Source organism: Filicampus tigris, chromosome 2 (assembly GCF_054856515.1).
Source record: "Filicampus tigris isolate MCC_2025a chromosome 2, RoL_Ftig_1.0, whole genome shotgun sequence".
NCBI lineage: Eukaryota > Metazoa > Chordata > Actinopteri > Syngnathiformes > Syngnathidae > Filicampus > Filicampus tigris.
The window spans coordinates 17,231,209-17,248,630 of NC_141218.1; the positions used below are offsets into that span (position 1 = coordinate 17,231,209).

The 17,422-nt window shown below is 38.7% G+C and overlaps 2 protein-coding genes across 10 annotated transcripts in view; one reads left to right on the forward strand and one right to left on the reverse strand.

The window, feature by feature from the left end:
- Positions 1-8,938, reverse strand: part of pdlim7 (PDZ and LIM domain 7) — a 43,533-nt gene extending 34,595 nt beyond the window's left edge. Inside the window, exons 1-4 of one of the 8 annotated variants that reach the window (XM_086012791.1) lie at positions 8,790-8,938; positions 6,263-6,577; positions 6,129-6,173; positions 105-203 (exon numbers count right to left, since the gene is read on the reverse strand). In XM_086012791.1, the coding sequence (XP_085868917.1) occupies positions 105-200 (96 nt within the window). In that variant the 5' untranslated portion in view covers positions 201-203; positions 6,129-6,173; positions 6,263-6,577; positions 8,790-8,938. Of the gene's footprint in view, positions 1-104; positions 204-1,782; positions 1,988-3,359; positions 3,410-6,128; positions 6,174-6,262; positions 6,578-8,789 lie in introns of those variants that run through there. The other 7 variants (XM_086012775.1, XM_086012767.1, XM_086012827.1 and 4 more) reach the window with 7 other exon arrangements.
- A 1,222-nt stretch (positions 8,939-10,160) lies between these two features.
- cltb (clathrin, light chain B) lies at positions 10,161-16,660 on the forward strand. 2 transcript variants are annotated; one of them, XM_086012848.1, is made up of 6 exons: positions 10,161-10,627; positions 11,164-11,210; positions 12,187-12,304; positions 12,410-12,521; positions 14,346-14,399; positions 15,793-16,660. In XM_086012848.1, the coding sequence occupies exons 1-6, from the start codon at positions 10,465-10,467 to the stop codon at positions 15,962-15,964; spliced, it is 666 nt and encodes a 221-aa protein (XP_085868974.1). In that variant the 5' UTR covers positions 10,161-10,464; the 3' UTR covers positions 15,965-16,660. The 2 variants fall into 2 exon arrangements, with proteins under 2 accessions (XP_085868974.1, XP_085868984.1); XM_086012858.1 differs by lacking the exon at positions 14,346-14,399 and having other exon boundaries at positions 10,168-10,627.
- Positions 16,661-17,422: the final 762 nt, after the last annotated feature.

The window sequence follows — 17,422 nt, forward strand, 5'->3', positions numbered from 1 at the left end:
TTTTGACACACGATAAGACACAGTAATGTAAGATCAAACTCTCTAAAATCTCAAAACTTGCCAGCATCTCAATGGTAACAAACGCATGTAAACAAAAGTCTTACCCTTGAAACGGTGAGGGGCATGCTGAAGTCTTTGCCACCCTGAAGCCGAAAGCCCCACGGCGCTGGGCCGCTGAGGGTTACAGAGTACACGTTCATAGCCTTTGGGAAAGACATAGAAGCAAACAATATGAATTCCGGGGGAAAAGGCCTCCAATGCTATTCATACATATTATTTCAGAGCATGATCGAACTAAGGATGGGCACTTGACTCAATTTCCTTGATCGACTACGGGACCAAGTAACCATCACTTGGGTTATTTGTTTATGTTACTTATAAGGATGGCTTTTTTAATGCACTTGACTCCTGTTCCACATCAAAGGCGTATTGAACAGATTAATGTCACAAAAGAGGTTTCCATAACATTAACCTCCGATTAGATTAGTGTCAAAATTAATGGATAAATCTACAAGTAATCGAATCAAAATAATGGACAACTATTTTGATGATTGAGTAACTGTTAAGAGCTATTATTTAACCTAAAAATGTCCAAATCCTCTCATTTCAGCCTCTCAACAGTAATTATTCTGATTTCTGTAGTCCTTTATAAATATAGATTTAAAGTAAGACAGTTTTTACTTTGAAAAACAATGACCAAACCACTCATTGAATCAGTCTCAAAAAGTTTGGAGAGTACAACAACAATCACTCTCGTGTGATTGCTTAATTTTTGTTAAATTGTTGTTGTTTTTTTAATCACTAAACAATACCAAATATACGACAATAATTGGTTTAGAAACAGTAAATGAGGAAAATAATGGTTTTGCCATACACGTCAATACAAAACAAAATCGATGGAATTATTGACAGAATAATCGATTCTAAAAATAACCGCACCACAACCTAGTCAAGACTGAATCAACATCACTTCTGCTGGTTGCAGAATTAGTGCGCTCCATTTTGCCTCAAATGGTTCAAGTCGCAATTAATCCACAATCAATTTCACATGGCTAATTTGTCATTTATATGTTGGGGGCTACATAATGTTCTCGAGAAAAATGTGTTCAATGTCGTCGCTGTCCTGTGAAAAACCATGTATGTCCAATTTGGGATTTTTTATTTTTTTATTTTCATGCTAACGCAAAGTCAGTAATGCGGAAACACCATGCGCGTAAAAATAAGAAAAATGAAAAAAAGGACATAAGCGTTTTTCACAGGACAGCGACGATATGGTAGAATTTGCCAACTTGACCTCAGTTGTTTACATAGCATACACAATACAATATTAGAACGGGCACTTGCACAGACAGACTATTAGCTGTCTTTCCCTTTTGCCAGGACTTGAGGTGAACATTCATATGTTGAGCATGTTATTACAAATCGGTACCAGACACACCATCATCATAAATCTACTGCGTAAAAGCAACAGCGGTGACATTTAACAATAAGCTCCAATTTCAATATAACGTAGCGTGGAAGCAACACATTTCATTGAAAGATAACCCGTGTAATAATCCATGTAATCATGAAACACTGGCCCGCTTGCAAAATGAAAACTCCTTTTGACATTTTCAAATGGTTCATATAATCCGTCTCTCTGTTATTAGACAAGAACAGCTGTGTCAAAACGAGTCCCTGGCATTGGCTGACATACTACTAAATAACTAACGCAATTTTGAGAGCGCAACTCGAGACGGAGGGCGACATCACTTGCCGCCGGCTTACAACTGTGCAACTAACCTAACTCTGTTACCTGCTCTTCGGTGCCTTCCCTCACCCGGACGACAGTACCGGACCTACCTTGTCCTCAAGGGCCGTGGCCCAAACCTGGGAGAAAGCTAGAAAAATCGCAAAAGCTCAGGCAACCAAGCAGAGCCTCACTCTTGCTGGCAAAGCCTACCCCCTAAACTTTGTAGCTGCAACTCACTCCACAGAGGCTATATAAGGAATGTAAAACTACACCAAACTATTTCAGCCCAACACCCACATGAGTCACAGGGAGGAAAGGGGGGGGGAGGTGTAGAAGACGACGTCAACTGCCACTATATTCTAGCAAATGACTGCTAAATTGAACTAAGGATTTTCCGCCCCCCCCCCCCCCCCCCTCGAAAGGTCTGTGTGGAGCAGCCAAAAGCCCGCAAGTGAAGAGAGGGCAAGGGGACATAACATTCCTTCTGGACGACATAAGGCACAGTGCGACCAAACTGGCAATTATGACATGACATCGAGTCTTTAAAGCAACAGATGGACTCACTTGGAGAGGAATCATAAACTAAATCCAAAGGGGAATTATGAATATTTAACAGAACTCTTTATACCTATTGCTGCAGTTAACCACAAAAATTAGGAACACCGTGAGAGGTGTTATTTTGCTTTAGTATAGGCTAATTCTAATGCCATCATTTCTAAAATTAGTAATTAGCTAGTGGCCTTGTCTCTAATAAACGCCATTGTCCAACTGAATAAATAAACACGTCCTATTTCCCCTCTAGTTGGCTGTAGTTATCTGTACGATGTCTCATACGACACACGCACACCACTAGTAAAACAGACATAACATTCGGAAAGCTAAAGTTTACAGCGCATATCATTCAAAAGCAAAAGATGCTACGTATTCATCCATTTGATATTTTGTCTCCATGTTTAGCATTATTTCATAGTATTTTAAAATTCCATTATACTAAAAGACCCAAAAATATAGCTTTACCCCTTATAGCAGCATTAACTCTTGATACGCTCTGCAGTCAGGTAAAGAAACACCCGCATCAACTGCATTAATAACTTCAATCCCAGCTATTTTCCTTTTTAAAAAAGGAAGAATACTGTGTTTGCTGTCATAATTCACAAGTCACTTATATCAACTTTGAGTTTAGGGCTTCTGTTGCTGAAGTTTTGCAAACATATAATCCGATTTTCTCATCAACCCTCACTTTGTGACGGGCAGTTGCCAGCTGACAGTCACTTGCCAACATTTTAAGGCTTTGGCTACCGACATAATCTCTTATTCCATAATGCCTTTATATAATGTCACGAATTACTCTTATACTAGTGGCCGCAACTTGCCTTAAATTAGTTAAAGTGTTTGGTCCAAATCGCATATTCCGAGGAATTAATATTTGACTAAATTACACAACAATCTAATAAAACTGCTTGGACAAGTAACACAGATAAAAATCCAAATAGTCATAGAAATGTTATTTCACCATTCAAATGGAATCAAGTGAGCTACATTTCATGTTTTAGTACAATACCGCTGGCCGCCGAGTCCTATTCCTCCATAACACTTTCTATTTTTGGTGTTTGCTATTAATAATCACCCATGCTCTATAGCAGGGGTCTTCAATCCTGTTCCTCGAGGGCCGGTGTCCTGCCTGTCTTCCGTCTGTGCCTGCTGCAACACACACCTGATTTAAATGATCAGGATCGTTATCCAGATTCGGCAGACCTTTGGTGAATATCGGTGGCAGGGAGAGATGGAAAACAGGCAGGACACCGGCCCTCGAGGAACAGGATTGAAGACTCCTGCTATATAGTCTGAAGACGATGAGTGTCTCAAGATCTTCCTAAACTTAGCTGAACAAAATTACACATTACAAGATCAATTCACAACACCTTCTGGTTTACTGTACTTGTATTTTACTTTCAAGTGTACAATCGCTAAAATGTTAAGTCAGTGAAGGCATCACAAGCTTTCTTGTGATATACTTCATAAGATAGAAACTACAACAGACACTTGCGGCAAGTAATAGCAGATTGTCTTCTATGAAGGAGTATTAGGGCAATTTACATTCTTCCATCTCTTACAACTTTATATTTGTAATATTATGACTTTATTCTGTAAAATGTATGACTTTTTTCTAGAAAATATACGTGTTTTTTGTCATTATTTATTTGGGGATATGTACAGACAAAAAATGGACGGATGAATGGATATGAATTGTATTAACAATTCAAAAATATACCACTTTTTGTCCAAGCAGGAACTTTTCATTTGAAGAAACACATAACGCATTTATCATTAAAAAAAAAAAAAACACACACAGCTTAATTTTCCTAATATTATGGTTTTAACCAGACAAAAATAATGGGGTTTTTTTCTAAATTATTATTTTATTCATGTATTAGTATGAATTTGAAATCTCTCTCAAAAATACAGTGAAACTCCCTCCATCACGGGTTCCGGGTCCCAGTATTTTGCAGGTTTTTTTTTTATAAGTGTTATTTATTTTGCATTTTCACTGTTTGCCGTTATTTTACACCATTGTTTTAAGTTTAAATCACGCGCATGGAGAAAAATGACCCATATGTACTAATTCAACCAATTAGAGCATCACTATCATTTTGTCAGCCGCTGATTGGCAGTTGTGTTCTGTCAGTGGGGCCAAAGCGCACTGCTTGCCTTGCTGATCACTTCCACGTTTTCCTTTCCTGTATGGAATGGAATGTTAGCCGAGTGGCATTCATAGGGCTGCACTGCATTTCAAAAACAGCATTGGTGGAGCCACACAGGTAAACAAAAGAATTAACATAGCCAGCCAGCAACTGCCCATAACCACGTTCCTAACCCAAAAAAAAAAATTCGCCCATGTAAAAGGGCTGAGACTAGGTTAATGCGCAGTTGCTCATGCAGGTTTAACATTTTCGACTGTCAATTTCAACACATGACAAGTTTGTCATTTTTTTTTACAAAGAAGACACCTTTATTTTGGTGTTGAAACAGGAATATAACTGTCAGAGGTGGGCATCGTAAGTCCGTCACTAAGTTCCCGTCAGTATTTCTGGCCGACCCACGCGGTCCCAGTTCTTCGCTCGTCGGCGTCAGCCAATCGACGTCGAGAAGATAATTTTCACGTCACACGCAGGCGCTGTACGAGCAGACACGCCACCAAATAAAAAAATATATAAAATAAAAACAGACACGCACGAACAGCACGGTGATCGCTGAAATAAGAACAATATGGGGCAAGTCATTGCGTCTGTGGGACTGAAAGGTATACAACATTGTTTTATTTTCAATTTTTCTTTTTTGGCTCCGTGTCAGGAGTGTGGCACCTGCGTGTGAAGTGGTACCGGTAAGTCCGTTCGCGACACCATTTGGCTGACTCGGTACGATAAGGCGGGCCTGAAATACTGACGAGAAATCACAGACATACTAAAGTATTGATGAATGCCCACTTCTAATAACTGTATTACGGAAGCTTTATCATCATCACCGTGAGTATACAATAATATAAGGCGTACAGATCCATATAAGTGCCGTAAATGCTATAATAACATGCCTAAAGGTTATTTCTATTTCACGGATTTCATTTACTGCAAGGGTGTTCTATAATGTAAATCCCACGATGGACAGGAATTTACTGTATAAGACTTTTCATTATGAGAATGTGATTTCTCTTAAAAATTGTCAACTTTTTCCTACAGTACTTTAATTTCGAAAATATATGACTTTATAATGTATCTTGAAAATGCACAACTTTTTTTCTGAATTTTTTTTTACTTTATTCGCCCATTAACATCTTTATTCTGAAAATGAAGGATTTTTTTTTTTACTTTATTCCATATATTATTATATTATTACAACTTGAACCTTGAAAATATACAACTTTATTCTTGTAATATTGTTGTATTCTTTGAATTAAATTTTAATCTTGAAAATATATAACTTATATCAAAATTGTTTTAATCATTAAAATATCAGACTTTAACCTCGGAAAAAAGTATGTATACTGTATTTATAAATAATATTTTCTTAACCTCCAAAAAAAAAAAACCGTACGTACCTGTTAAAAATACACCATTTTATCTTGTTTTCTGTTTGGTGTTTGCATTTTATCGTAACCCATGCTAAATAAGTCTTTACTAGCCGCAATTACATACATTTTGACTTTTACAATGAGGAAGCGCAATTACGACATGTTAGGGTTTACTTGTACTGGAGTTACTTTCCAACTGAGTATTTGCCAAAAGATAAAGTCGTTGGAGGCAGCACGTGAGTATTTCTTAGGAGACACAAGTAGAAATATACTTTGAAAAAGTAAATCGTTTTCCAACACTCACGCTTGTTACATAAAAAGTAAACTTACGTGTTCGTTGTACAAGAAGTCGTCGAGCAAGAGAACCAAAACCAACTACACGTCCGAGGGGTAGAAAAGTTAGTTTAAAAGTTATATGACAGAGTAGGGAAAAAAAGTACCCCAGTTTGTCTTGATTGCCTTACCTCGATTTCCTCTGTGTGCTTACGAGCAGAAGGCGACCGGATAGCGCCGTGAAAAGCTGCCTGAGAGTCAGACTTCCTTAGGGCTGGTGCGAGGAGGAAGCCGCCTTGGAAGTCCCATTGGCTGCCGAGTACCGAGACGTCTTTACAGTACGCCGAGACGTCAGAGGTCACATGGCCCGCTGCCGAGTCTCGCGCTCAGGGTGGGACACACGGACGTCTGCGGTGGGACACCAGGAAGAGGACGGTCGTGATCCGTGATTTATCCAACCCACCATAAAGTGTGTTGTGTTTGCTTCAAATGATCATACAGGACACCTGCGACGGTAAAAATACAGAAAAACAATATTCCTCGTTTCGGTCATCTTGTGATGGGTGATACCATTTGTGATACCACAATTTTGATACCAATATCGACCGATACTGCTACTTTGTGTGATTTTTTTTTTAATTAATTAAATTATTTATTTATTTTACCTCACCGCAAAGAAGAACATCACCTACCATTAATTAAATAGTTTGAATTGGTTTTGTTAATAACATAATAGTGATAGCAAATTATATTTCTTAATTTGGATGAAAGATATGTATGAGTAAACCCCGAAGGCGCAAAAGAACATTATTTGAACGTCAGACGAAGAACCATTACAATCAAAACAATGAAATGAGAGAAATTCCAAATAATTTGCATAAATATGAATTAGATTAAATATAAATAGAATCAAACAAATCAGAGAATGGATAGCTGGACATTTTGCATGGGACGGTTTGCCCCGGGTGCAAATCTAGCCAGGAGTACCTCTGACTACAACAACCACTTCCTGGCACTGATTATATTTTTGCATATTGAGCAAATGGTGAGCATTTCACAAACAATGAGCTGGGCCAAGCGTACTTGCAGATGTAAAGGAGGAAGGTTCACACAAATACTGTATCTCATCATTAATATACGCAAAGGGCTACATCAGTACAACAGACTTGTGTTAAGCATCACAAGTGCCTTAGCTATCTGGCAATGTGCTATGGACCAGCTGCTAAAAGGGATCCCAGGTACTCAATGTTATATTGTTACGGGCTCAAATATAAGACACACACTCGTAAAATCTGGATGCAGTTTTGACAAGACTGAAAGAATATTGTCGCTGTCCTGTGAAAAACATGTATGCCCGATTTGGGGATTTTAATTTTTTTTTTTATTTTAACGTTAATGCCATGTCTGTAACGTAGAAACCCAAATCACGTAAAAATAAGAAAAATGACAAAAATGGACATAAGTATTTTTCACAGGACAGCGATATACTGTATGGCCTAAGGGCAAACAAAATAAATGCTGTTTTGTTTGAGTTTTTTTCTCAAGAAATCTATTGAGTACTGAGGTGTGGACACAAAAAAAACAGCCAACTGCACAAAGCTCAGGACAAAATCAACACCATTGTCAATGCCCCCAGCCAGAAAACATAAGCCAGCCACACTCATTCATAAGACTTGTAAATTACTACAAGTTTTTGTCAAACTGCTCATCTGTCCTGCACCCACACAACTCACGGCTCCAACAAAACGTTAAGTGCAACTGGATGACAGACTGTGAACAGGCGTCCAAAAAGCCTTACTTCTCCTACTAAGTGTTGACGCACTTTGATCCAAAGTTATCCCTTTGCTTAGCCTGCGAGTCATCACCATGCGGGATTGGCGCTTTCCTATCATGCTCCTTCAACCAATACTTGTATGGTAAGCAGCAACTCGTAACACTAATGATCAGCTATTACTTTCCTTCTTTAGCCCCTAAAATGTGTTCTTGGGAGCTCACATTTAAAGTGGAAGTAAACTTTATTTTTTTTTTTTTTTTTTTTTTTACAACAAAATGATCGACGCAGCCCCACTAGTCTAAACATGGCATTCTGATTAATATTGGTGTTTGTGGAAATGGAGTTAAGCAGTAAAATCCACCCATTTTTGTCCATCGCAGGGGGTGGCCATTTTGCCACTTGTTGGCAATTGAAAATATTATTTATCTTTTTATCTTATATTATTTATATTGTTTACCGCATAGACCATATGGGCCAAATAGTCCTCACCTGAGATTATCGCAATCACAGTGACAAGTGGCAGTGTTTCAAGGTTCAGCCACTAACGGGGCTCCTGTCCATACACTGCACCTGATGTTCTACGACATGTGCATGTTGACCAGCTCTTGTATGCATCACCTTGAGAAATCACTACAAAGCCTGCAACTCCAACTTTCTGATCCAAAGGACAGTTCCCAAACACCCCGACTGTTGATAGTGACATGCCCATACCACCAGAGACTGTGGAGGTTGCCCATACTTTAAGAAACCTTTCCAACCCACCTGGACGAAGATACCCTGAGCGGAACCGCAAACCCCCCCACAGACACTTGATTTGTGATCAGTTCAAATGTTAAATAGTTAATGTGATGTTTAAGTATGTTACATTTGACATTTGTGTAATGGTAAAAGTATCAAATTTAAGAATTCCCAATGTTTGAATGCATTTCTCTGAGTAACTGTACCTTCTTTGATGTTACAGTGGAACACGATTTAACGGCCTTGGAGGAAGGGATCATCCGTTACATCCAAGTACTTTTTTGTGGCGTAAAAACACATAGTACACAAGGTTAGTGTTTTGTACTTTTTTGCATCGCCTAAAAATGCCCAGTGCAGTGAAATTGGAAGTAAACATTAAAAAAAAAAATGTTTGAAAAGTTTGTCCAAACTTAGCTTGTTGATGCTTGGGGGCGCAGGAGGCTTGGATCTGGTAGCTTGAGCCGTGATGGTAGTGCACTTCCCCTTTAAACCTCAATTATGACTGGAGTCCATTGATAAGGGCTTTTTTAAAAAAAAAGAAAAAACTTCTGCATTGTACCAAAATTAGCATGGTCGAGAGACGTGTACACTATTTGCTCCAGTAAAAACAGCCATACATAGGAATAGGTCAATACGACACGCTCCTTTTGAGCTATGTGCCGACAGCAATGCTAAGCTAATGTCCATGCTCTACGTTACATTTGAAGGGAATCCCCCCTGCTAGCATGACCGCCACATATGTACACGTATTGCTTTTGATGGGTGTCGATACACTTTTTTTTTTTATCTTGCTCTAGTCAATTATGACTAGAGAGCAGTGCAACCTGGAAACACGTGGCCAGTCTTTGTGGCATTTCCTGGTGCTGTGGCAATTATGGTCAATTCTGGAACTAATAGACTTAAACAGTTACTTTAGAAGGGGAGTTTTGATTGATTGACTGGAAACTATTTGCAGTCCGTTGAGTCCGGGGTCTGTTGGTTTTGTGTCTGCAAGGTTCCAGTGTATATTTGATGAATACATCAAATTTGGAAGGGAGAAATTGTTATGTATTTGCTTTAAAATATAATACAATCCAACATGTCGTAATAGAGTAATGGCTACTCCTTTATTGTTGTCAGCGGAGTGATGAGTCGTACCATGGCAGCTGCTAAATTAACATACAGCATACCTGGTGTCTGTCGTCTTTGTAAAAGTTGTGTAAGTGATAAAAACATTTCATTAACACTTGCAAAACTGTATGGAGAGAAAGTGTTGCATATTTATATTCGCCTGTTTTCTACCTTGTTAAATCATTGTTTCATTTTTTTTTTTTAAATCGTTTACATGATGTCTTCACATGGATGAAAAATATCATTACATGTTTGTAATTACGTTAAGGTAATTTTCACTCGTTTTTTTGTTGTTTTTTTTTTAGAAGTGTGCATCAAACTGGTAATCTTTCGCATGTATACGGTCCCAAGAAGTAACTCCCAGTTTGTAAAAGGTTGGTGACCTCTACTGTATTGTTCAAGTAACTTCAAGTTCAACGCAAAACCTGATGGAAAAATATCGAGTGCAGCACACACGGTGGCCATTAGATGGCACCAAATATCAAGATACAGTATGGTAGCCTGTGGTGACTGGCCGTTTCCATCATCGATGATTGAATCAAGTGGAGAAATCATGAATCATCAGTGAGGGCTTGAAGTCGCTAATTGTTTTATCGAAGACCGATTTGACCTTTTTTGTTTGTTTTTTTGCTTCCTACAGCACCCTGATTAACTAAAATATTCGTCATTTGCCCGATTGTTGGGTCGCTGGTAATTAACAAGGGGTTGTTTGCCTTGATCACAGACATTTACTAGCTGAGTTAAACTTCAAGGAAAACACTTTAGTGAAAGATGGCTGACAACGGATCACATCCGACAGAAGAGGACCCGGCCGCCGCGTTCTTAGCCCAGCAGGAGAGTGAGATAGCGGGTATAGAGAACGACGACGAAGGCTTTGGGGTGCTGGACGAGGCGGAAAGCCAAGAGCCCCCGGTTCTCCCGACTAGCAACTACGGCAAGTTTTCCGATCACTCAGCTAACAGCTACGAGCTAACGAAAGCTAACGCAGCCGTGCTGGCTCGCCGAGCTAACATAAAAGTTCCACTTTGATGGAGCTAATTTAACTGCTAACCTACTTGGCGAACAATGGTACCACTCATGTTTACTACTGTAACGTTGACACACATGTGGTGATTATGTAGCCATTTATATTAGTGTAGCCGGTTAGCCTAATAGCATCAATGCTGGTTTAATAGCCCCATACAACAGCGATATCATATACACATTAAAGTCACGAACGCCTCGTTTCGTATTTTGTTCAATCGTACACAATCGAAAGAATTTCAGTCATATGAGTAAGTCGTGTTTTAACGTTAACTCTTGAACCCGGAAGACTTGTCCCTTCAACAGGCCGAACAGGTGCTGCAGCATTTTTGCATGACTCCTCACTATAACAACAGAGACAGGGCCAGTGCAGCAACCAAGTGACACTTAACACGCTCCAAACGGTGTATGTTAATATCAATTTGTATGTTTTTGTCATGATGTTAGATCCTTTTGGAGAGGAGCCCGCCACAGTGAATGGGGATCTGTTTCAGGTGGGTCAAAGAAAGACAAAAAAAATAACGTGTGCTTAGAAATCGAGCTAACAGGGCTCTTCTTGGTTGTTGGCTTTAATCTAAAAAGCTTGTCCAGCTCTATGTCTTTGGTGTGGAATTTAGGGGACAGAGATGTCAGGACAATTAGGCAAAGGCACAAACCCCCTTTTCTGTTTAGAAGAGGCTTTTCCAATTTGACAGATGCCTTTCACAACTGTCTCAAACCAGTGGTCCTTTCTGTCCAAAATTTAGGCAGTGTTGTCCTCCCTTCTTTTTGATATGCATGACGTTGGACCCGAAAAGGCTGCCCTCCTGTGTTGTGCCATATGTATATTTAGGGATTGCTTGTTCTCACCAATAATCTAGAGAGTCCACTGCAGATGTGCAAATAAGTCCCATATGTGCAAGTAAAAAGTAACTTTCCAGTCTTAACCTTCATGTTGCTCTAGGGAGCTGTATTAACAGCTTCACAATTGCATTGTGTCAATGGCTGTTACTGTATTTACTTTGTTTTTATCAATTATACACATAACTACAGAAGCGTATTGCATTCACATGACAAAAAAAATCCTGTTTTTCTGAGTAAATTTACTTTGATATATTTTTTTTTCTGTTTTTCAGAGTAATTTTTTTTCCTGTTTTTTGGAATAATTTTTTTTCTGTTTTTTGGAATATTTTTTTTTTTTCAGTTTTATGGAATATTTCGTTTGTCTGCTTTTCAGAGTAATTTTTTCAGTTTTTGGGTATATTTTTTTTTTCCATCACCAACATTTAATCATCTTAATAATAAAGTTGTTAGCCTCTTGGAGTCGTTGTCTGGGGAATTTTCCCAAACGAGCTCCAAGTGTACGTAAGGTTCCAAAACAGAGATGCTAAATAACAAAGCATTTTTTAACTTTTATTTTATTTTTTTAAAAGAGCTAAATGTTTTCCTGCGACTGCTTTCGTAACAAACACATTTCCCGGCCTCCAAAAGGAATCCAACGGTCCCACGGACAACTACGCAGCCATCGCGCAGGTGGATATTCAGAGGCAAGAGCCAGAAAGTTTACGCAAGTGGAGGGAGGAACAGAAAGACCGCCTTGAGGCTTTAGGTGAGTCACTAAGTCGCGCGTCAGCTGCTTGCTGAGCATTTTACGCTACAAACTTGGAGTCACTTGTCAAACTGGCCTTTCTTTGTCGTGCTGCACCTGAACAAGACTCAGCGTCCAAGGCGGCAGAGGCGGAGTGGCGAGAGAAGGCCAAGAAGGAGCTGGAGGACTGGCACGTGCACCAGAGTGAGCAGATGGAGAAGAACAAAGCCAACAACAGGTTGGTAGTGTCTTGACATGTCCAGGTAGCAATAATAAAATGTCTTTGGCATCGTGAAGTTGAAATAAGTCACATCACTGTGTGGCTAAGAAACTCTCACAGAGACTTTTATTGCCTCCCAGTGATCAAATGAGACGTAATGAGAATTAAAAGCAGAACATGAACAGGAGCTTTAATGGAAATTTACTAGGACAGGCGACGGCTGACTCGCGAGTCTGAAGGTTACTTTGCACATTTTGCAAGTAACTGTAAACAAGCGCATGTTTTGATCAGCAGTACCTGTGAAGCGTCCCCACGGCCACGCTGCTAATTGCAAGAATAGATTGCAAAAGAATGCCGTTTTCAACTTGCAAAGGCTGCGATATAGACGTTTTGGGGGGAAAAAAATGCTTCATTTCAGTTGGGAGGCTGGCATTTATATTAATGTACATTTTATTTCTTGACGTATATAGCACCTAGATAGGTTCAGTGCGTAAAAAGTGCAGTCGACGTTTGCATATCATTGTTTCACGAAATATGCAGAGTTGAAGGGATAAAGCCACAATTTTGTTGGCATTATTGTTGAAATCGGATTTATGACTTAGTGACGTTTTACGTTATGGTTAGTTTTTATTTCGTTTTGGCTTTTTTTTTTTTTTTTTTTTTTTTAATTCAATTAGTTTTCAGAGTAGGTTGTTAGATTTGTTAGTTTGTATTGTTTTGAAAATTGTTCATTTTATTTTAGTTTCTATTAGTTTAAGCATTAGCTGTTTTTTAAGTAATATGGAGTCCTTTGTCGGGTGCAGAAAAAAAAAGCTCACAAGATAATAAGTAATTAAATACCACTGAAATGACCTTGACTGAGCTTCCTTTTTCTGCACACACACACCAATACCGAAATACATTTCAAAATTGACAAGATGAAAACAGAGGACTTTTTTGCTGAAATGTTAGTTTTAGTTAGTTTCATAAATGTAAAATGTAGTTTTCCTTTAGTTTATTATTATTATTATTTTTAAAGCATTTCAGTTTTTTTAATATTGAGAACGAAAATGTTTTTTGTTTTTTTTCCAATTTTAGTTTTAAGTGTTTCATTAACTACGGTACAATAACCTTATTTACACCACACTTGTTTGGCAGAACTTTGTGAAGTTGTCATAGTGAACGCTTAAAATACTGCAAAGTGTTTAAGTTAACGACTAATTGAAGTAGGTACCTTTTTTCATATCTGTAGTTTTTCATAAGCCGAACCTATAACTACGTAAAGTACATTATTTTATGTTTAATAAATCTGATGTTGTTTATTTGAATGCAGATTGATTTATTGCTTGTGTTTGTAAAAAAAAAAAAAAATAATAATAAATGGGAAGGGAACCTTGAAAAAAAAGAATCGCATATTAACTTGCAACATTGAGGGAAAATGGGATTCATTTTTCAAACTTATTGAGCCCTGCTTAAAATGTACATGTCATACAGTAATGTTAGTTGCTTGTTTTGCCAATACTGGTGTGCATGACATTACCACCCCCCCACCCCACCACATATACAGGTAGCATTTTTGTCATATTGTGGTGTTTGCTTGGTCTTTGTTTTTTTCCCCCCACTTGTCTTTGTGAATGTAATCTGTCCTTCTTTCACACTTTCCTACAGACTCTGCCCAAATGTGACACGGTAGCGCACGAATCGTGTTTTGCCCACCGTTCACTAATTGGTTCTCGTTCGTGTGCTGATCATCCCTTCTTCAGTAGTGGTAGAGTCAAGCGTGTTTACCTGTTGTGTGACACTGACACTCTTCTCCCTGTCTGCTTCTCTTTCCTGCTCACTTGGCCTTGCCTGTCTACTAAGGATTGCTGACAAGGCTTTCTACAAACAGCCCAACTCTGATCTTATAGGCTTTGTGTAGGTTTAGAACTCTTGTGCTTTTCAATGTTGGCTCGTCTCCTCACCCGCCGGCAAACGTGTATATAGCATAATAATAATTCTCGGGGGTTCGAATTATTCTTACTGTAATTGTATAATTGAATTAACCAATTGTTGAATAACGGTATATTTGTGAAATTGTTATTGTTGCAAAATGTTATTCTTTGCTAATAATGTCAACCACAAAAAATTATTTGCAATAATATTTTCTATGCAGCCTCACTAGTCTAAACGTGATATTCTAAGTCTACCTTCATTTATCCATCTCAGGGGGCGGCCATTTTGTCACTTCTGTCGACTGAAAATGACTTCACAACTACTCAGGGCTCAGGTAACGACCAATCACGGCTCTGCTTCAGAAAACAGGTGAGCCGTGATTGGTTGTTACCTGAGGCCTGAACAACTGTGATGTCATTTACAGTCAACAGAATTGACAACATTTTGAGGGCTAAAAACAGGTCAATTTTGCTACCTAACTCATATTCCACAAACACAATATTAATCAGAATGCCATGTTTAGACCAGTAAAAGTGCATAGAACATAGTGCAAATTTTTGAGGGTTAACTTCCACTTTAACTCATACACTGCCAGGCATTTTCAGACCCTCTTTTACCGTAACGTTTGAAAAAAAGTGTAATTACTGGGATTGAATGGCTGGACTGTGAAAAGACAAATGAATTTGTCAATGGCAGTGAATGAGTTAATAAGATAAATGAATTAGAGGTGCAACAATTGATTGATAACTAATCGATTATCAAATTAATCAGCAACTTGTCGAACTTAAAATATTTATAAACTTCTGCTTTAGAAAAGAATATAATCGTTTTTGGGATGATTTACTGACGTTCGGACCAAATCCAGAACTGAAAACGTAGTCAATTTATTTTTTGTGCATTTTCTGCATCATCAATTTGAAATGATGTCCTGTTTTTGAGTAAAGGGATGGAATTTGTTTTTTATCGATTCATCAATGAATCAAAAAATAGTACTGGTCAACAAATTTTTACATTTTTTTTGCGCTCATTCCGAATCTGCCTATGTTGTTTTCTCTGGCACATCAGGTTTTAATAATATATTCAGTAATATTTCTTTTTTTTCCTCCAAATTAATTCATCACAACCTCGGAATGGTAAGGCGGCTGGGCTAACCCCAAATCCACTTTGCCACACTGAATAAAACAAATGACAAAATACATTTCAATGAAGCAATGAAGAAAATAAAGAGTGAAACGACTGCATCAAAATCTCCGGCTCGAATTCTAAGGTTTGGGTCTGACAGGCCGTTTCTGCATGTGTGGCTTGCCGTGAGCGGCGTGTCCAAAGTCAGCGTGTTAACCGACACCTGCCCTCCCTCCCTCCCTCCCGCCCACAGAGCGTCAGAGGAGGCTTTCCTGGCCGAGAGCGACGGCGACGGCCCCGCGTCACCGTGGGAGCGCGTGGCCCACCTGTGCGACTTCAACCCCAAGACCAACAAGCAGGCCAAGGACGTGTCCCGGATGCGCTCGGTGCTCATCTCGCTCAAACAGACCCCTCTCGTCCGCTAGGGGGGGGGCCTCGCGCGCACTAACTTTGCCTTTTCACTTGTCACCGCACCTCACATCACAAAATGTTTGTAATCCCTTTTTTCCAGAAAACTCCCACTATAGTATACAACCTTTCTTGATGCCTGTATCTTTGAACTCTCACACTTGTGTGGGAAGGTGAACTGTTCTATTATTATTATTATTATTATTAGATTTATTACCGCAGAAAATATTGTTACAGTTGGTTAACCATTTGTTACCCTTTTAAATTATGATTATTGGGGTCAATTTTAATGCATGCCTCTGCCAAGATTTAGAGTGCACATTTTTTTTAAGTTATCTATCTTATTCAGTAGTCAGATACTTGCAGATTGTAACCACATATGCCTCTCAGTGATGTCGAACCACCAACTTTGGAATGTTGTAAGCCAGTACGGTTTCAATGTCATCTTTTACAATGAAAAGCGGAAGGTGACTTGGACTTCATTTGAACTGCAGCAGCAAAAATAATTTCCAACCAAGCAATTTGTTATTGTATCCAAATTGACTATTTTAAGGCTGGAGTCACTCTTTTCAGCCACGTCTTCTTATAAGCTACAATCGACTCAGTGTCAAATTTCACATTCTTTCACATGTTGCCTATTTGGATATTATGAAAACTGAGGAAAGTGAATGTTATGAGAAGCGGTCAATAAATGAATTTAAAAAACAGAGTAATCACTTGTGTAATCTTTTTGTATATTGTAGTTTTGAGCCTGTTGAGCAAAATACACCCACAGTGTGAATATCGGAGAAAAGTTCGTTTTTCATTTGTTTGATTCCAAAAGTGAGAGAAATGGATTCACTCCAGGTTGGTAGAGTAAATGAGTTTCACTTTTTGAAGTGAGCTAATGAGACCTGATTTTATTGTGATGCACCAACACAATGAATGCATCTTTCTGTACTTTTTTAAAATGTGGGTTTCTTTGATCCCAAATCTAAATATCCAAATAAAGCTATCTAAGCTTTAGTGGAACCTCCCCAAAACTGGCAGAAATTGAGAGTTCAACACTTTCAGAAAAAAAAGGCAAAACCACGAGTTTACATATTTAAAATAATAGTTTTGAAATTAGAACCTGGAAGTCAACCGGGTCACTGAACAGGTTGTAATCAATGTTGGCGATTCAGCTGTCCATTAGCAAGTGCCTCGGGGTTAACATGAGATGACAGGACTCGGTACACCGATAATCAAGTTTTGATGTGACTTTTCTAATAACCCTGGTCAATTTGCGCAGTATTTCCTTACCTTCAATATAAACTCTGGCTTCACGTGCATGTTCGGCTCATTGAAGACGCTACATTGACCACAGGTGTAAAATGGTTGCCTACTTCCTCTGCGACTAACTAGTCCAGGGTGTACCCCACCTCTCGTCCAAAATCAGAACCTACTGAGGGGTAAGCGCTACAGAAAATGCAAAATTGGCTACCAGAATTATAATA